This window comes from Scleropages formosus, chromosome 7, assembly GCF_900964775.1.
Source record: "Scleropages formosus chromosome 7, fSclFor1.1, whole genome shotgun sequence".
Lineage (NCBI taxonomy): Eukaryota > Metazoa > Chordata > Actinopteri > Osteoglossiformes > Osteoglossidae > Scleropages > Scleropages formosus.
In genome coordinates this window covers 15,907,313-15,928,259 of record NC_041812.1, presented here as the reverse complement: position 1 = coordinate 15,928,259, position 20,947 = coordinate 15,907,313, and the positions used below count along the sequence as shown (strand labels likewise).

The window sequence follows — 20,947 nt, the reverse complement described above, 5'->3', positions numbered from 1 at the left end:
TTAACGTGTTGTATTCTTTTTATCTGAGCCGTGATTGCAGATGCAATGGAGCATCCCAATTCATGCCAAGTTTTTCTAAGAAAATATGCACTCAAGCATGATATGAAAAAAAAAAAAAAATGAAACAGCGATGTAAATGTGAATGTGAATGACCAACATGGTCACTTGGAGTACGTGTTTACCCTGGCCAGGAAAGTAAACATGTGTGAGGCTTATGCAAATGTTCCTGCCTCTTTGTATTCTAAGACAGCTAATACTTTAATTGATGCAAAGGTCATTGGTGAATAAATATGATCAAAATGACTTGGAACCCACAATAATTATTTGTAATCTCTTTCAGGCAGGAGTATGAGCCACCTACTGTATTAGTATGAAAATGATTAATCTGCACTCGTCCTCTTATCTACTGACCTACAGTATTAAGGGGCTAAAGTCCATGAAAGCACCACATGAAAACCCCCATTAGCTACAATTTTTACATTTTTATGATTTGGAGCTTTTGGTGAAGATGTTTCATGAGGAATTTTCCTTCTAGTAAAGCTTATTTACTGTATAACTGAAGTTTTGCTCTTCTTCCACTAAAATGTATAGAGTCCAGTCACATAAATGTTTAATTCCGATTCTGTCTTCTGTTGTTTATTCTTGCTGCTTTCCTTATTCAACAGAGCAGTGTCCAGTTATGGTCTAACACGTCTGTGCTTCAGAATATAAAAAAGTGGCATACATAACGGAAATCTGACCTCATGTCAGCCCTTATCTTTATGTATCAGCAGTAGCAAAACTGGCCATGGATCATGAACCATGACTGCAGATTTTGTGTTTGGAGAAATAATACTTGTAAAATATGGAAATAAATAATTCATTTAATTTTTAAGCTAACACCCTTCTGCAAAGCAATTTTTCATTTACTCTTTGTAAATCTGGGTAATATTATTGCAACAATTCAGGCAACGTACCTTGATCAAGGGCACTACAGCAGGATGTGGAACTCAAACCTGAGTCCTTTGAGTCAAAAATGGCAGCTCTAACTATTACACCACCTTCTGCCTTAACTAGCGTTGAAGTGATGACTAAGTGGTTCTGTATGGCCAGAAATGACAACATTAACACAGTTGTTTCTTGGGAATTATGAAGACACCAAGGTTAACCAAGGTAACTGCTGATAGGGTGTTAGTCCACACCAAAGTCCAACACCTTGTGGCTGGTAGTCTAAATACTGCATGAATTTGAAGGTTTGGGGAGCAAATTGATCAAATCTGACATCTGTGTCTCTCAGAGGCCAATGGGCGGCGTGCCGCTGCCAAGGGCTACGTCTCAGGCCTGCTGAGGCTGTATGAGGACTGGCACCACAGAGAAGTCGATCATACTCGCGTCACCATCTGCAGGGCACTGCTGCACTGCCTAAACCAAGCAATCAACACCAGCGCTGCTAATGCTGCCCTGCTTGCGGACGGGGGTCTCGGCCTGCTGTTCCGCACCACACAAGTGAGAGCCAGTCTCCAGAAATCATCTTCAGAACCAGAGTGATGCCCATCACTTTTATACTGCCCCAGATTATTCACTTTCTGTCTGTGAGCTTTGAGAACTTTGAAAGTTAAAAGCCAATCTCAAGTTATTTGTCTTTTTTACTCAAAGAAACAGCTGCTGCTGTGGTATCGTCAGAGTATTTAATACATGCCTTACTAACTGAATATTTTGCTATTTTCTTAAGGGATGCTGCATGAACAGAACTCAGAATCCAGTACAAATTAAGGAAGACGTTACACATGCAACAGTGAAATAAATGCTGTGATGCTGCAAGACAAAACACAGACGGAAATGTACGTGAGCAGTGAAGAAGCTGACTCAACTCGTTGGTGTCTTTAGGCTTGCTTGGACAATGAGAAGCTCCTGCCTCTAGTGGAGCCTGCCGTTCAGCTAATGCGGAAGTGTTATCCAAAGAGCTCCATTCCCATCACATCAGAGTGGAGTACCCATGTCTTTCCCCTGCCTTCTGGTTCCCCCATGGCAAGGAACACTGTGCCAGAGACCCAAGGTAAGCCTTTGCCAAGCTCCTGGAGAAACTTTCACCTATAAGCAGTGCTCTTCTGACACCTCATGAAGCATGATATGCATCATGTGGATTGATGAATCCATACTAATGTGTATCATGTAAACGATTCCATTCTCTGTGCCTCTTACAGTAAGTATTTCTCTAATGTTCACTCATTTTCCTGGAGATTCATTTGTATTTGTTTCACTGAAATGTCCCTGGAAAACATAGCTATGAATATTAACAAATGCAATTTCAAAAAATGTATAAGTGCAACAATAAGCATATATTTTCTAAAGTTTTTAATTCTTACATATTTGAGTTCAGAATCATGTGATGCGCATCCAGTGAAGCTATTTTTCTTTCAAAAATTTATTCTTGTATATACTTAAATGTAAAATCTGCTGTAGCAATCAGAGCTAGAAAGTTTAATTGCTCAGTGTCATAGCGGGGATTTGGAAAGTTAAATCTTTTGTGAAGATGTCTACCTGTCACATGTATCAGTGTGCCTGAACACAGAGTCCTGGATGCCATTCTGCAGTCCCAGTTGCCCTGGCAACTCAGGCTGATGACACTGCAGCTGTGAGTCGTGCTGTCAAGCACTTACCTCATGCCTCCCTAATGTTAGGCATTAAATCTATGTGACCCTTGGTTTTTCTGTACGAGCAGTGAACAACAGCTCATTTTCTAATGTTTATATATTTGGCATAAAGAAACCCACCAGCTTCAGAAAATTGTATATTATTATTATTATTATTATTATTATTATTATTATTATCTTTGCTGATTAGTTAATGCTTTCATGTGATCCATTTGGCTGTTTCAACTGTTTATATGTTTCCTCAATTGTGTGGATAGTTTCAACTGATCCATTTTAGATTAAGTACCTTACTCTCATGATGGCAGCAGGTTGCAATGCTGCATTAGTACTACTTCCCATCTTACTTCTTAACAATCTGAGGGTCTGGTATGACAGAAGTAAATGAACAGTATCACGTTAGAGGACACATTGCGATTGTTTTAAAAGATTCCCGATATATGGAGTTATGTGCAGTTGGAAGCATTATAGTTGAGTTGTTACTGCTTTGTATTCTGTCCACACTAAGTGAGACTCTGAATGAATTCAACAAATGGGGAAATATGAAGATACTATGCCTAAAGTGCAGGTGATGGAATATTGCACCGATGCAAGTGCCTTTGTCTTCAGAATCTTTATAGAATGCAGAGTAGCATCCACCTGGGTTCATCTAGGGAGGGACATATCAAAGTTAATGGCTTGACAGGAATCCGCCTGAACTCAGGGTCCATGACACTGCAGATTGGACACTCTTTTGATGAGAAATGGGCTTTTTAACACCCATATTGCTTACAATCCTGGCAACTCTAATGAACCTTCAGATTGAAGCTTGTGTCTGCAGTCAGCACCTGGCAGTAAGTAAGATGAGGCTCTGCCGAGTTTATCTGCCCACCCTCTATAACCTTCATCCTGCCCTCTGCTGCTTTGCTTGGGGTGTCACCTCCTGGTCCCTAAAGCCAGTATGTCTACTGACAGCTATCAAGTCTACACCCAGCTGTAATGCTGTGAGCAGGACTTTGAGAAAGGAAGTCCTGCTGAAGCCTAGGAAACAAACAAGTGAAGTGTTTTTAGGAAAATCTTTTTTGCTGTTAAGTGCTGTTTGATGAGTATCCAAAGTGTGAAGTTTTATTCAGTAGTGTTTTGAATTCAGTACTTCTTAGCTTCCAAAACCTCACCACTGTATGATTTTTGAATAAAACATTACTTCATGTGATGGAAACATTTGTTTTGACTTGTTTTCAGCTTGCATTTTTGTTCATTAAAAGATTATTTCCTTTGTAAAATTAGCATTTCATTTTCTGAAAATGAGGACAAATCCTTGCCATTGCACAAGTTAAAGAGGCAAACCAGGCATATTAATAGTTTAACATTAGGAAATGAAGAAATAAAACTGATTTAGTTTATGAAACCCACGTGTCATGTGTTTTATATAGATACCTACCCCTTTGGGTAAGAGGAATATCAGATGAAAGGATTTAATTTTGTTCACTTTTATAGAAGACTTTTCCCAAGGTACAGGACCAGGTTATTTCTTGTATTTCTAATTGTTCTGTTACTTTAAATAAACAAGGAAATAGATATTAAGGGAATGGCAAATGCGAAATGTGAAGTCCTTTGGACCATTATTTAAAAGAAGAGGATTAATGTGTTCTCATTGGCGTGAATTTAACCAAAGGCCATTTTTAAAATTTTGTTAACTGATGCCGCTTAAAAAGGACTGTCTAATTGCTTATGAAATTCACACAGGATTTGCTAAGTTCAGAAACTTTGGTTAAACTTACCCATTAATAACTTTGCTCTTTCCCCCATGAGAACCTGTGCTGCTATAATATATATGATGCAGCTTTCAGTAAGCTCAAAAATCCTTTTTCAAAATAAAACTTTTTTACAAAATCAAAGCTAATTTCTAGAGCATTTCAGAACAGCCATCTACTCAGTTTTCACAATATCCTATTCTTGAACCTGACTTTTACTGTTAATTTGAAGTAGACATACGAATAATGAATCAAACAGTAAGACAGTTACTGAAAATGGGTGACTTGGTTCTGAAATAGATTTTTTTCTATCTTAGAAAAAAGACGTGTTATATTAAAAGGCTAAATAAAATGACAGTAGGGGTCAAATAAAATCATGTAGGTCTTGGGGAACTTGGATTTTTTTTGCTGTATTTTTGCATGTGACCTTAGTAAAAATTATAGAGTATAAAATTATATGTGCAAATGTATTTATATTTATTCCTGTCTCATGACTAGTTTTTAGAATATTCAAGGGGTAAATGTTTAAGTCATATAAAAATATTTTAGTCCAAGTTTTCTATGCAGACAGAATCACAATATTATTAATGTATAATGTATTGTATGGATATTACAGATTTTAACCTCCTTCTGAAAGAGAAACGTCCTTCACTCTACAATAACGTTGTTATTTTTTTGTTTGCCCCATCTAATCACTCTTTTTTGTGAAAGTCTCTATTGCTCTGAGTGAGATCATATGAGCCAAATGTGACAGCAGGAAGTTGTAAAAGTAGAAAAAGCCAGATTTTAACCTCACAATTGCTGATGTTGTTTCTTTTCTGGAAATTGCTGTTCTCACTATATTACATGACAATGATGTTCTAAATTCACTTTAAACTTTGACACATCCTGTAAATTTACTGCTGAATTTAACTATTTAGGGTTTAATCTGGATTTGCTTTCTTTAAGATGAAGATTTAGAAGAAGATAATGAGGATGATAATGAAAGCAGCAACGACCATGTAAGTTACCTCGGATTACCTTTTAGTATAAGAATGCATAACACTAATGCAAACCATTCCTCTTATGATATTTGTGAAACTGGACAAACAGAACAGCAGCTAACCTATTTTTCCCAAGGACTGCAAGCGGGGGAGGAGGGACTGGTCCTACTGCCACACCCTCCTGTTTGTTGTTTGATCCACCCCAGTGCCCAGTGTCTGCATCGCTCTAGTAACAGGCCTTCAACTTCAATGCCTCCATAAATCATTTGTGCCCACACACACCCCCAGCCAACCATGAATGGGGAAAGTATTTGCGAATATTTATACTTCATAATATATGTGTCCAGTTTTGTAGTACCTCTTTCCTTCTTTGGGAATGTGATCTGTCACCTTAGGTTTCATATGCCTCCTTCGACCGCTAACAAATAATAACAGGTTGTCGTGACAGCTGCCTGTAAAAACTCAAAAGTTGTACTATTTGGCAGGTGGTTCAGTAGAGAAAAGTACTGTGATGTAAGGTGCTATTTTCTGTGGAAAAAAGTAATTGTTAGTATACTGTGAGTGTGGGCAGTGGAGCCCAGGGCATGAGGCAGGACCTGACTCTCTGGACACTTCCCGGTCGCCCATCCCCGCCCAAACAATGGTGGCCAGCTTGTAGTAGCTAAGAAGAATCTTGAAGAACTGTGAAATAGTTAGTCTGAGGACTTAAAGGGGATCATCTTGGGAGAAGGACCCTTTGAACTAGACCCACGCTAAGGCTAAAGTCTCCAGTTAGCCTGAAATGGGCCATAGGAAGGGTAGCAATGAATTACATTTACTCAGTTGGAAGTATTCAAGGAAGATTTTGAAGAAATTGTAATTTTTTCGACAACGATACTTTTTGAGTATTATTGTAACAGAAAAAAAGGTTTTACATTTCATTACTTTTCAGTTTTTCACATTTAATCTCTCTCTGTCTTATCTTTCTCTCCTTAAAACTTTTCAGTTCAGTATTACTTTGAACCCTGGCGTGAATTCTGTGATTTTCACTAGACATTGTCTGCTGTCAGTAAACAGGTGCTTTTAAAGTGAACCATTAAAAATATCTTATCAGTCAGATGACTACTTTTGTAGAATTCATTGGAAAATTTTTCTAGCAGTGAGACCAATCAGAGTTTAGTGTTAACCAATCACAGCTTGAGTTGGGTTTCATCTGCCTTCACTGAAAACCTAGCTCATTCATCGAACAAAGTGACCTCAGGTGAAAAATGTGAGCTAGGAACATCAGTACTGTTGGACTGCAACAGAAAAGTGGTTTCTCTCTCTTCCCACACATTGAGCAGCTTGCACACACCTCCATGTTTTGAGTCCCTTGTTTAAGTATTTCTGTCCCTTTCTAAATTAGAAAGAACAAGAAAAGACCCTTGGCCAGAGCTGAGAAGGGACTTGATAAACTTAAGGCAGTGCTTGCCATTAATGTGAGAAATTATTGCTTACCATATTGCATACCAATTCAAATTGCACTGAGAGATGGCACTACTTGCCATTGCTATCTCTCAGTGCAGTTTTATTTGGTATAAAAGCTCATTAAAAAATACAAACTTAATACTTCAAAAAAGCTCTAATGGCAAAAAGTTTGTTACTGTAAAGTTTGTAAGTCAGGAAACAATTGTACTGCACTATCTTTCTTACATTAAACTCCATTTAGTTTCAGTAAACTAGCTATTTAACTTGTGCTGTCTAGATTTGCTACAGTGTATTTCTTTTTTGTCGTAACTGAATCATTGATACACTAGATAACTGTCTAATCTGTAAAATATACTGAGTAACACAAGTTCAGAGGATACAAATTGATGGGTTTTACCTTTCTTTAGATTTAGAGTGCTTGAGGCTGGTTTGAGGAGGACAAAGGAGCTTCATCAATGTAAAATAAGTGATGTAACTTCATCTGGGCAGTGGATAGTGTAGTTGCTAGAGCTATCACCTTTCTGCCAATGGCCACAGCTTCGAATCCCTGATCTGCTGTAGTACCCTTGATCCAAGTGCTTACCCTGAAACATCAATCCATCCAGGTTCAACAACCACTTATCTTGAACTACATTTTGGTATCTATCCCAGAAGCATTTGGCACAAGGCTGAGGAGGGTACCCCCAGAACGAGATGCCAGTCTATCGCATACTCTGAACTAATACAACAAAAATGGAGTTGCCATACAATGGGTAAATCATTCTGAGTAGCTTAGTATACAAACCTAAAATTGGACTGTGGGAAGCAACTTGCATGAACATAGGGAAAACATGCAAACTTCACATATAAGAGCCAGATTGAAACCAACATCTGTCCTCACAGCCCGCTGCAGCACCATGTTGCCCATAGTATATGTGTTAAGTGGTGTGATCATCATAATCCAACTAAGGAAATCCCATTAGTTGTGAAATGTATTCTGAAACAATTTTCTTTGCTGGTCTCCAAAGACAGACAACTATCTGGCAGATTTATTGCAGTCTTGTGGAAAATATTTCACTCCCTGCAATGTATTTGCAGATGTTATACTATCAAATAGGCTTCTGTTCATATAAGAAGCACACAGACACACTACTCCAAAAATACTATTAACCCAAACTATTTTCACATGTCTGAATTAAAGTAGGTTTTTCTGTGTTCTTTGTCTTTCCTGGCAGTTAGACTTTCCTTTCACAGATTATCCAGAAGACACATGTTTTTGGATTAATATTTAAATCCATTTAAATGGTCTTAAATGAAAAAATTAAATATATTCATTCTGTTAAACGAGTAAGGCCAGCATTATTTTTTATTTTACTTCCAGAATGGCATTTCACACAGTAGTGATTTTCTGGTAAAATTCACTTCTCCCCCACCCCCAAAATCACTTCAATTGCATTGCTCCTTTGCTGTTGTAATTACCAAACATCTTGCAATCAAAAAACACAATGAATCTACATTTATTTATTAAGCTGACACTTTTCTTCAAAGCAATTTACAATGTCTAGTTACGCATAATGATTTATTTCTACAGCTCAGCATTTTTTAACCAGAGCAATTTAGGGTATTTACCTTCGTACAAGAGTGCTGTTGGGTCCTTTGAGTAGAGGACAACAGCTCTAATTACCACACCACCCACTGAACCAGTCCGGTGTTGGGTCCTGCCTTGACACAGCACGCATGGCTGTGATAGGTCGAAGGGAGATCTTGCCCTCAAGAAGACAAGATATGTGAAATGTGAAGTCTACAGAAGCACCTTCACAAGAAACAGTTAATGGGAGATTGTAAAGACTGACTCCAAGAGGATCCTGTATTTTGTCTCTTCCTTCATGTTTGCTTACAATTAGCTGGAGCTACCTGGAGACCTTTCAGGGCAGCATTGTGTTTTTTATGTATTCTTATTTGTCTTGCCTTTTTTGTTCTAGATGTTGTTGAGGAGGATGTTGGTCCTCATCCTTTCTGGAAATAACCCCAATGGTCACAAAAGTGAGGAGGGTGCACAAGAGACTCCCACAGAAGTCAGCAGCACTCTCCCCCCACTGCTAGTGTCACTGGGAGACAGGAAGGTAGTCGTTTTCATCAGGCTGTTCCTTGCGGCCTTGCCAGTTACAAAAGGGCCCGTTAAGGAGTGTTTACCTCATGGATGCTAAATCAAAAAACAACACAACCTGCTACCCATGTTATTCTGTTTTTTGTACGTTACAGGTGGAGAGAAATATAATCAGCGTTTATGAAAAATGCTGTTATATTTTACTTATGCTCAGCTTTACAGGTCGTGAGAAGTGACTCCAAATTACAAACCCACAGATATTTAAGTAATACTTTTTCTTAACGGAAAGTTATAGCTACCCTCTGGGAATTGTAATTAGTTTTGAGTTGATGGAATAGTAATTTGAGGCAAGTTAAGATTAAAGTTTTCTAACTAAGGCTGTTTATTTGTTTTAGATCTCTGTGCAGAAGACTATGCAGTAAAACTTGTATACAGATAATTACTGATTACTGGCAGATGTGCTGTTTCTGGCACAATTACATTTTGGATGACTTTCCTGATTATTGGTGAGCTATGTTTTGTGTGTTGCTGTTGGCAGGATGATGACCAGGAGATTAATCTAGACAAGCTGCGGGCCCAGTCCGAGCCTGACAGACCCTGCGACCAGCTGGGACAGTATGCTAGGCTATGCTCAGAGCTGCACCATGACTTCCAGGTGGGTTCCTTTCCCAAAACCTGACAAGCCCTCTATGGCTAGATCCCAGCAATGTATCTTACTGAATATGTCTCCTAATGCTGCTTCAATCACAGTTAATTTCACAGAAGGGACTCATTTACATCTGGAACACCAGGTATAAGAAGCTGCTGTCCACATAATGCCTTCAGTCAACACTGAGCACTTTGATTAAAACCAAAACCAAGTTCTGTATGTTACCCACAAAGACTGGAATGTACTACCTCTAGATGTTTGGCGTAGAGTGTAAAGGAGGACTTTGGAAACAGTGCATTACTGGATGTCATTAAAATCCTAATGCCATTCTTGCATGTTCTATTATTTAATTATTTATTTGTTCATTTGTTTGTTTGTTTTTAAAAATACACACTTCATGGTATTTTATGTAGACTTTGCTGTGCTTTTCCAATGAGCTTGAGGCTCAAACTGTAATGAAAGTAATTATTTAAATACATATTTATCTGGGGCTTCAGTAATGTAGCGATGGAATTAGTCATACTCTAAATACTAATTGCATTGCTTATGTTTTGAGGGTATACTACATTTCCTCCAGTGTTAAATAGGGTGATGGAAACTGAAAATCCATGCACTAAAACTGTATAACTTTTGAAATGGCCTTTTTTTCCCATCCTATCAACTCTGTCTTCTGTTTTTCCCATCTTCAGACATTAGATTTGACATCATTTTGTTCACATTTTCATCCCAGGAAAGATTGTCTTGAAACTATTTACTTTGCCAAAGCAGCCTCAGTTATATTTAGTGGTATTAGTCGGTCTGTATAAAGTTCATCTTTGTGGTCAGAAACTTTTTGTTTGTTTTTTTTTTTTTTAACGATTTTTCATGTAAATTGATGGGAATTGATGAGGAATAGTACCTGTCTTGGTGCAGTGGCGCAGTGGGTTGGACCACGGTCCTGCTCTCTGGTGGGTCTAGGGTTTGAGTCCCGCTTGGGGTGCCTTGCGACGGACTGGCGTCCCGTCCTGGGTGTGTCCCCTCCCCTTCTGGCCTTACGCCCTGTGTTACCGGGTAGGCTCCGGTTCCCCGCGACCCCGTATGGGACAAGCGGTTCTGAAAATGTGTGTGTGTGTAGTACCTGTCTTTTCTTAATCTATAATGTAAGAAATCATTATATGGAAATCAAAAACAAATAATTCCTGTTTAGCTTTTCAGAAGAAATAATAGTGACTCGCTTTTAATACATGTCAAATATATCAACACAGAAAAATATGTATTTTTGTTACATCTTAAATTTATAGAATTAAAAATAACTGATTGGACACAGCTTTTACACTGCATTTTTAATATTTTAGATTTAGATAATTTCTTAACAATCCATCCATCCATCCATCCATCCATCCATCCAGTAACCCCTTGTCCTGAGCAGGATTGCAGTGATCCAAAACCTGCCCTACAGTCATTGGCAACAAGGCTGAGGGAGAACACCCTGGACAGCATGCCAGTCCATGGCTGACTGACTGATTGACATAAATTTTGTTGTTACTTAACCTGCAATAAGTTAGCTAATGAGAAAACCTAGTGTATTATTAGATGTGCCAATATTGCACCGTTCCATATTCCATTGCAATGGAACACTGAGAAAAAATAAAAGTTTATTTTTCCTTCATTGAAGATAGCTTGTCTCTTGTGTGCCTGACTATTAACTTTAGCAAGTACATTACAGCTTGTAACAGGCATGTATTATTGTTCTTCTTCTGTGATTTTGTCCTTAAGGACAGTATTACCTCCAAAAATTTCACTTCCAAAACTCTTCTGTGGACATGAATCCTCTCTTGTGGGAACTATTGAGAAATAGCACTTTTGTTATGAATTTGGCTTCATATTCAGTGACCTATTTTTATATTGTAGGTCCTTGTTGTCAGCTTTGGAAGTCAGCTGAAGTTGTAGAGTCTCACTGTTGAATCCTCCAAGAAACTCTCTTAATTGTATTTTTGATTAGCAGAGCTCAAGATGAAAACATTGTGTTTCATCCTTGGTGGCCTCCACACGTAATTAAAAAATGATCATAATAGGCTTGATTCTGAAGAAAATGACAAATTTAAATTAAATAAATAAAGACAAACTATCAATGCAGCCATAATTTTCCAGACTTTATAGTATTCTCTTGGTGTAGTAATTAATTGAGAACTTTTGAATAGTCCTTTTTTTTATCTCAGAGAAACTTTGCTAGTTTCTGTAGTGTGGAGGTTATGACAGTGGAATTATTTTATTCCATCAGCACCGAAGCTGGTTTTACATTTTAATTGTGTTTCACAGTATGGCTATTTATCGTGCCTTTTGTGAAGATAAAAAATGCTGTAAGTAAGAAACAATATAAAAAAATATAAAGAACCGGCTCTTCAAAGCAAAAAAATCTGAATTTTCAAATTAAATTGACGGAACAACCCAAAGATTTTTTTAAAAAAAAGCTCTAAAAAGAGCTTTCGTTTCAAGGTTTTCTCTAGTTCCCCTCATCTGATTCTATGTAACCAATTTCCTAATTGTTATAGAGTCTCATCAGCTTTATCAAAGTAAAATAGGTGTCAGTATAGCGGCTGTACTGGAATGTTTTGAGGACCTTATTGAGATGGCTAGAAATTCAGTTCTGTTCTCACAACCATACATTAAACCAAATATTATGTATTTAGGCAATCAGTTGATGAATTTTTAGACCTGTTCATCCCTTTTTAATGTTATTTTTTCAATTCAATCATGTAGTGTTATTCTTTTAGACATTGTAGCTTGCTTCTTATTGTGACCCAAATTGATCTAATTTGAAGGGAAATACTTTGGAGCATTTTGATGCAGTAACTTTGGCTTAATTTATTTCAGTAATGGCATGTCAGGTTTGAAATTGGGAGATATATATCTTGAGCATGCAAGCAGCTGAGTTGTAGAATATGGTCAGTTTTTTATTATAACTAAAAAGTTAATATTGCAATATAATATCCATTGATCCACTCATCTTTCCATCCATCCATGAATCCATTCATCCAGTTTCAATAATTGCCTGTCTTGAGCAGGATTGCCGGTGATTTGGAACCTATCCCAGGAGCACTCTGTGCAAGGCTAAAGGGGTACACCCTGGACAGGACACCAATCCATCTGTAATATTATTTACATCATTAGTTCATCAATTACAACTGCTGAAACCAAAAAGAAAAATTGCCAATGGAATTATTGTAAACTGTAATAATACATTATTGGTATCTAAGTGTATATTACATTGCATAATTTCATATCTCTTGTTTTCATCAAAATACAACTAGTACATTTGGTTTGATTAAATTTGAATGTCATTTGAATCATAATCAAATCAAAATCTCAATCAAGATTAAAAAAGAGTTCAGATGGAGAAAGGAAACAGAATATGATGAGGCTCATGATGACCAAGACTCTTACAGATTTTTATTTGTCAAATAAGAGCAAACTCCCAAAACATATTCAATGCTTATGACTCAGAGTTCCCAGGGTTTCTGGTTCTTCTGTGCTACATTGATTGACTTTTGGATTTTTTCCAGATAATTTAAAGAATTATTCCAATAGGTTCTAGTAAATGCCATTTGGGACTAAATGTGTCAAGTCAGCATCTTCATTAACTTAGAATATGATGCAATGCTCACTTTGCACATCGCCATTTTAATTTTGTTCTGGTCATCCTCATGTGTGAAATTAGGTAAACTGCAATCAATGACATTCATTGTCTACATTTATTTCTGTTTTTAACAGCGCCAGATACACTGCTTGAGCTGCAATATATCAAATTACAACTACAAAAATGAAGGGAGAAGGTCATTTATGACAGTCTACTTTAATTTAACTCAGTTTAGGAGTCTGATCAGTGTTTTCATCTCTGGAAATATTTAGTTTTATGCTTCTGATTTGTATCCTTCTTATGTACCTTACTTAAGAAGATAACAGTAGATTCCCTCTTGACCATACAATCTGAAACACAAATATTTATGCTAAAGTAATATTTTTCCATTATCATACATAGAGCTACATTGAGTGACTATGTTTTATTTTATAATCTATTATAAATGTAATAAAATGTGTTGGGAGTTTTGTCACAATGCATTGTTATTCATTGGTGCTAAAACTGGAAATATTTCTTAGCTTGTCCCTAACCATAAACCAATCAACAATACCATCCATAAATGTTCCATACTGTCAGAGAATTAATATGCATGAGGTAGTTTAGTTTAATTAGATTCTGAAAGAAACTTTGTCAGACTTATGTATTATTTTTTTCTCAACTGGCTGAGTGTTTATACAAAATTGAACATACACACCAATGTCAACAACATGAAAGTATGTGACTCAGAAGAAGTTACATACTTTCAGGTTGTTGACAGTTGTTAGCAATTACTGATAAGAGGTCAATTCTTGGAAGTAATCCTAGGGGACTAGCTTTTACAAGAAGACTAAACACATACCGTTTTTGTGACAATTTTGTGGCACCATTGGCAATAATGACTTATCTCAGTTTGCTCTGTGATAGTTGTTTGTCAGTTACTTTGGCTGTAATGACCAATACAGTTCCCTGACACTCCAAACTTTGCGCTGTCACCCAACAAACATGAGCTGCTCTAAGCAACTGATTGAGGATCTGAAAATGAAGCTAACTGATGCCTACAAAGGAAGGGAAGGGTATAGAAAGATTGCAAAACACTTCTAGCTCACAATTTCCACTGTCCATAATGACATCAAGAAATGGCAGTTAAAGAGAACTATGGAAGTCAAGGCAATATCTAGAAGACCAAGAAAACTTTCTGAAAACACTGCTCAAATGCTAGAAAGGCAAACGCAAGCCCTCATATGACTGGAGAGAACCTGCAGAAAGGTTTGCCTGACATAGGAGTGTTGGTACAAAAGGCGTTCACAGACTGTGATATGTGCCAAAGGGGTTGTTACTTAATACTGATTTACTAGGGTGTCCAAAGTTTTGCATATGCCAGAATTACCACTTTCTTTGTTCCTTGCTTTAAGGTTCATGAAATAAAAAGTAACTGCACAATAAAATTTGCAAATATGGTGTTTTTTAATACGCTATTTCCTGCAGCAGTTGTTTACTACTTTTTACTTACAAAATTAACTAAATATATAATTTGGGCAACGGTGCCCAAACTTTTCCATAAAACTGTTTTCAGTATCAAAAGCAAGCTCACCTTCTGACACTGCAAGCATTAAAATTTGATTCTTAACTCAACTACATCACTCGTCTAATTTCTGAGAATTGGTGTTTATTGTGATTGTTTGTGTTACAAAGGGTGTCCGAGAAAACAAATGGGGACCCTTTATGAAAAAAGTGTAATGAAATTATTAGGTTTGTGTTTACCTCCTTTATTGTCTGTGCATACATAAAGCAGGCGACAGTCTGCAATCTTATGCTCAAACATATAACTGCATTGGGGATGGGCTAAGCAGCTGCGAAAACTTCTGTTACATTCACACACACACACTTTCAGAACTGCTTGTCCCATACGGGGTCGCGGGGAACCGGAGCCAACCCGGTAACACAGGGCGTAAGGCCGGAGGGGGAGGGGACACACCCAGGACGGGACGCCAGTCCCTCGCAAGGCACCCCAAGTGGGACTCGAACCCCAGACCCACCGGAGAGCAGGATTGTGGTCCAACCCACTGCGCCACCGCACCCCCGGGCTACATTCACGCAGAACGTACTAATTGTGAACCAAATGTGAATTCTTCGACTGTAAAATAGAAGCACTTCCTAATACTTGCTCATGAAGGGCTTTTGTGTTTTTAGGATCTGGACTCAAGATCAGAAAGGAAGGCAAGCGCAGATGGACAGGATCCAGTGGCTAATGGCTGCAACTTCGAAGCTGAAAAATGCAACATTTTCAGACCTGAAAGCTGCTTGAATGAAGAGAGGACCCTTCGATCACTGTGTGTTCTTCAAGAAAGCCAGACCCCCCATGAGGGATCAGAAAAGCTTTGTTTTCTGAACGAGCCCCCACAGGCCAGTGGTTTTCATGGCAGCTGCCTCCGGAAGCATGATATGGTGGCCAAGTTACTAGAGAAGTACAGGACCCATCCCCCACATCACTCACTATACTCTGTCCCTCATGACTCGCATATCTACACTGGTGCTGCTGCTACTAGGACAAAGTCTGTAGCTGGTTACTCAGTTATGGCCTTCCCTGACTACTGGGGACATCTCCCACCACAGATCCAGGAGCCAATGGTAGTGCGGCAACCAAACATACAAAGGTATGCACTTCCTGCATGATCCTGTGTTAATTGTAGTTTCATCCTCCAAATGCAACCATATATAAGTAGATTTACATAAAAGTTTCTGTAAGATTGTTTATTTGGTCCTATCTAAAATTTTTTTGACGTACCACACATCATAACTTACATGAGGGATGTGCCATCTTCTCACCCCAACCTGAAATACAAGTAACATACTCTTTAGTATCACACTTCTTGTAGAAAATCTCCTTGTAACACTTCCGTGATTCTTTCCATTAGATGATGCTTGATGTAAGGCTTATTGAACTCAATCACAAGCTATTTTTGCAAAAATATTGGACCAGAATATACTTTGGTGAAAAGGAAAACTCAAGGGCAATATGTGGTAGAAACCTTCAGTACTGGTGTCTCTGACTGGTCTCTCTCTTCACAGTCATTTGCACCATCTCACTGTCAAGTAAGGGTTTTAATATTAAAATTGGGAATCGTGCCAAGTAGGTTTTGTTTCCTACATCAATAAGTATGTATTAGGGAATAGTGGTAACCATAACTCGGTGGTGTTGGTGTGTGTTGTCGTCTTTTCCTGTGCCTCTTTACATGCTACAAAATTTTATCAAGAGATTATGAAGTCAAATGTACAATTTAGCTGACTTTAATGTAAATTTTGGTCATTTGTTTTCCACAAACTTATCTGTATCTCACCGTTTTATCACTGTCTGCAATAGTTCTTTTATTGTGAGGACAGCTTTATTGCAAAGGCACTCTGGTTGTTATCTGGAACTCATTAGATTGTTCTAGCCAGATTCAGCTGATTATGGGGAATTGTGAGCTCAGGTCTGATCCAGTTGCTAATTTACATTATATACTTGGTAACTCACCACTTCTGTTGTCTGTGTGAAGTTTTTATTGAAGTCAATGGTCTTCTATGTTTACACAAGGTTCTTCAGTCCAGAGACACAATGTTTAGGTGAATGGGTGATTTTGCTCAGTGAACAATAAGCAGGCAACCTGTGTATTGTATTCTACTGTTTTCTGTGACCGTTTCCAGTTGACTATAGGCATAACAAGGTAAGTGTTTGCTCTGAATTACTCCAGTAGAATTATCCATCTGTATGAAAGTCTAAATAATTTTAAGTAGCTTAACAGTTTAAGTTCCTTTGGGTAAAACTGTTATGGAAATGAATAAATGTAAGACATGGGTTTCAGGCTAACTGGTGGTTCTGGAATTGCCCAAAGCATGAGTGGGTGTGTGTATTTGTGGTAACCCTGCAATGGACTGGTCTTTTGTCCAGAATGTACCCCACCTAACCTACTGCTCAATGATACTGTAAGCTACGGACTGCTGCAAACCCGACTTGGGTAAAGGGTTAATGAAAGCTGGTATTTAACTCTTATACAACTCAGTTCTCATGGAAAACGGAACCGTTCTTAATATATTAAACACATTACACCTCACTTTTTTCGTGTTCACTTCCTTATATGTGAATGAAGTAAAGCTGTCAATCAAGGCAAGGGGAAACTGAACTCTAGCGCCACCTGGTCAACACTAAAATCTTAACTCTCTCACTAATCAGAAATTCACTTCAGCGACAGCTGGTAGTGTACTTGTAGTAGTTTGAGCTACTGACCTTGGATCTGAAGGTTGCAGGTTCAATCCTCACCTTTGACTGTAGTACCCTTGAGCAAGGTACTTAACCTATACTGCTCTTATAAAATTACCCAGCTGTCTAAATGGGTAAATACCTTAACACTGTAAGTTGCTATGGAGGAAAGCATCAGCTAAATGAATAAATATGAATTTAGCCACTGAAATCAACAAAACAAATCCGCTGATGTCAGGTAGTTTCAACCGCTCATCTTAAAACTGCTTGCGACTGGTAGGCGGTAATAACTAGTGAAATCCACAACAGCTATCATGCTTTGCAGTGATACTGATTTCATTATTTTTAAGGGGAAAAGTTAAAATATGAAATGTGAAAAATTCAAAAGTAACAGAAATAGGGTGACAAATGTAAGAAACTGAAAAGTTTTTTCTTTACAAATGTGGTCAAGTAAAAATGCATCAGTTTCAAAACATAATCTGAAAAGTGCAACTTCTCCAAAAATTTCCTCGGGTACAAGTCACTTTGTAAATGTAACATGTTACTGTCCGTGTGTGAAGTGATCTCACACGAGTTCTGCACAGCTTTATTAAAGATGAGTGTAACTGGGAACAAGACAGTTATTCTAAATAGTCTTCTGAACTTCAGTTTGTGGGAGGTCCTACTCCATGCTTTTTTATTTTTTACTGCTTTTGCTGTATTTTCAAAAACATTCACAGCTAAAATAACACTTCTATATCTACAAATATATTCAATATTATTCATTCAAGACAACTTACAAGTCTTGTGTTACGGTGAAGGACTTGCAAAGTGTATCTGGAGACAATGACTTGTCACGCTAGTTCTTTACAGCTGGAATTTTGGCAGTTTCTCCAAACTTAAAAGTAATGAACCAGAAAAATCCCTAAGCATTTTATTGATTCAGTGAAACCATGGAACATCCAGTGCGTACTGCTTTTTGCTTTTCTGTGTATTCTTATCAAAAACAATCTTTGTGTATCTTGATTTTGCTAGAAAAAGGAAGATGGAGCTGAATTTTGGTATGTGGTTTTATTTTGCCATGAAACTGGTAAATGTGAAAAATCCTTTAAATTCCGAGAGCCCCGTGTGAAGCTGGAAATTTCTAATGGAGAAAAGTTTAATTGTTTATTGTTCTTGACAAACCTTTTAATATTGCAGTGTAAATTATTTACCCTTTACCACTCATTTGGACATTTTCTGTTTTGAATCCATCCCTTCAAGGATGAGTCAATAGGTTTGTCTCTCATTAAAAAGCCATTCAGGCAACTACTCATCAACTTCTTTTAGAAAAATAAAAAATAAAAAACTATGTGTGAAATATTTTCTGTGTCACTTTTGTACTATGTGAAAATTAATATTTTTGTATTATTTAGTATTTTTCTGATTGTTCAAATGAAAAAGGCTGCAGGTGTTTGTGTGATTTATCGGTATAAAATCACCCATTCACCTGTTTATCAATATAAACTGATGTGAGAATTAAAAAGGACAATGTTCAAGCTGTGTGGTGGAAATTCTGATAGTTACTATTAAATATAACTTTTGTCTTTGGCATAAGTGCATTTTTCCACAGTGGGGCAATTTTCATAAAATGTCCAAAAAACAGTTTTATTATGCTATAAAGCAGATATGATTTGACTTTTTTTTTTCTTCTTCTTTCAATTTCATCCCCAGAAAGAAAATTTTTGAGGATATCCAGCGATTTATCTGCCCTGATGAACTGATCAACAAAATTGTTTTTGACCTGGAAGATCCCAGGTAAAGCAAATCATCAACTTGACAAACTACTGGAGGAACACTTAAAATATAATGCAGATTTCTACATGAAGTTTACGGTTTTGGTTTCAAGAAAAGTCCAGCTTTAAAAACAAAGTAATACATTGTGTTATAGCGCTAATCTAATTTGTCTATATTCCTATCAGAAAGGCACTGGTTTTAAAAGCCCCGTGTTTGCAGTAATCACGCAAACTGAAGAAACATAAGACAGACAGAGGAATTGTGCAGCTAGAAAGGGCTCAGTGTGTCCTTGCAGAACTGTTTTACTTACCCTCCACTGATTGCAGTCCAAATAAATTTGGAATTATTGTCAGAGTTTTAGCAGCACTTTTATCATATGTATAAATTCAGATGAAAGAAAGAAAGAAAGAAAATCTGTTTTGTCTTTAAACAGACAGGCAAAACAGATAAAACTGCAATCCTTTGGATTGCAGGTGCTTGTTTGCTCTCCTTTTAACAAACCTTTGAGAATGTTTACTGATCCCTAAAATTTCGATTTAATGTTAATATTACATACTCTGAAATGGATTGTGTGTGGATTGTTTTTCAGGATTCACTTTATTTATAGCTTCTGAAAGTCTTATGTAGTGTTTACTTTAAATAATAGCAGTGCTCACCTACACATAGCTTAGTGCTACTTGCCTGTCGTGATTTAATGCTTTGTATTCCTCTTGTGATGTGTACATGTTTTAGTACTGATTGCAAGCCGTTCCAGATAAGAGCTGTGACCGATGAATAAATGAATAATAAATTACAATAATTGTAATAAAATGACTCTGTACCTCTGGCAGCAAGATATAATAGACTGAATGCATACTGCATCACACAAATATGAAGTAAACATTTGGCAACAATATACCTAGAATCTCAATATCAAAGCCCTTTTCCTACCAGTTCATTACACATCAATGCCCATGTTTTCTCATACCACTTTGAAAAATACAGAGGAAAAAAAATTTCTATTTATGGAACCAACTGCAGCAATGCTCCTAAAAGAGGAGAGTTTCAGATTTCACAACCAAACCCTATGATGGCAAGAAATAATAACATTTTGTCTATAACGGCAACATATAAGGATTTTTTTTTTCACATTTTTGCTGCAAAATTTGTTACAGAATTGCTATTTTTCATTTATTTCCTTTTTCCATGCACAATTTATGTATTAGGGCACCTGAAATGAGAACACAACATAATTTCAGTAATATTTAAATAATAACTTTTACTGAGCTGTCAAACTTATATTCAGCAATGTGCCTCTATTCCTATATTCTGCCACAATGATAGGTTTCCTAGCTGTTTGTGAAAAACCACTCTTGTTAGAATTTTTTATCCTTCGAGGTCTTTCAAAGCCCAACAGGTGGGTGGGTGACCATTGTGCATGAATCCCTGGCCCTGAACCATCCTACCCCATCTCTGTCTTCATCCTACTCAGCCCGCAGGCTTCAGATCTTTCCAACAGCCTGCAGTTCTTCTCAGGATTTGAGAGTGGAAACCTCCGAAAGGCTATCCGTGTACGCCGGTACTCTTGCTTGTTTGTTATGGATTGCTCCGATAATCTAGCCACCTGTGCATTTACACAGGCATAGTGTTCATGCTGCCAGTGGTTATGCATACCAATACTCAAAGTTTCAGGAAGCTCATGCATGATTCAGCATGCAAGAATTTCACACACACACACATTTTCAGAACCGCTTGTCCCTTACGGGGTCACGGGGAACCGGAGCCTACCCGGCAAGAATCTCTTTTTTTATTCTCTCAAACCATGTTTCTTTAATACGTAATAGCTGCACA

The 20,947-nt window shown here is 37.5% G+C and overlaps 1 protein-coding gene across 1 annotated transcript in view; it reads left to right on the top strand.

Moving 5' to 3' along the window:
* agbl1 (AGBL carboxypeptidase 1) overlaps positions 1 to 20,947 on the top strand; it is a 130,530-nt gene that overhangs the window by 11,706 nt on the left and 97,877 nt on the right. Inside the window, exons 7-14 of the mRNA XM_029253534.1 lie at positions 1,277 to 1,485; positions 1,867 to 2,035; positions 5,312 to 5,364; positions 8,754 to 8,894; positions 9,417 to 9,533; positions 15,316 to 15,779; positions 19,055 to 19,138; positions 20,589 to 20,675. Of these exons, the coding sequence (XP_029109367.1) occupies positions 1,277 to 1,485; positions 1,867 to 2,035; positions 5,312 to 5,364; positions 8,754 to 8,894; positions 9,417 to 9,533; positions 15,316 to 15,779; positions 19,055 to 19,138; positions 20,589 to 20,675 (1,324 nt within the window). The remainder of the gene's footprint in view (positions 1 to 1,276; positions 1,486 to 1,866; positions 2,036 to 5,311; positions 5,365 to 8,753; positions 8,895 to 9,416; positions 9,534 to 15,315; positions 15,780 to 19,054; positions 19,139 to 20,588; positions 20,676 to 20,947) is intronic.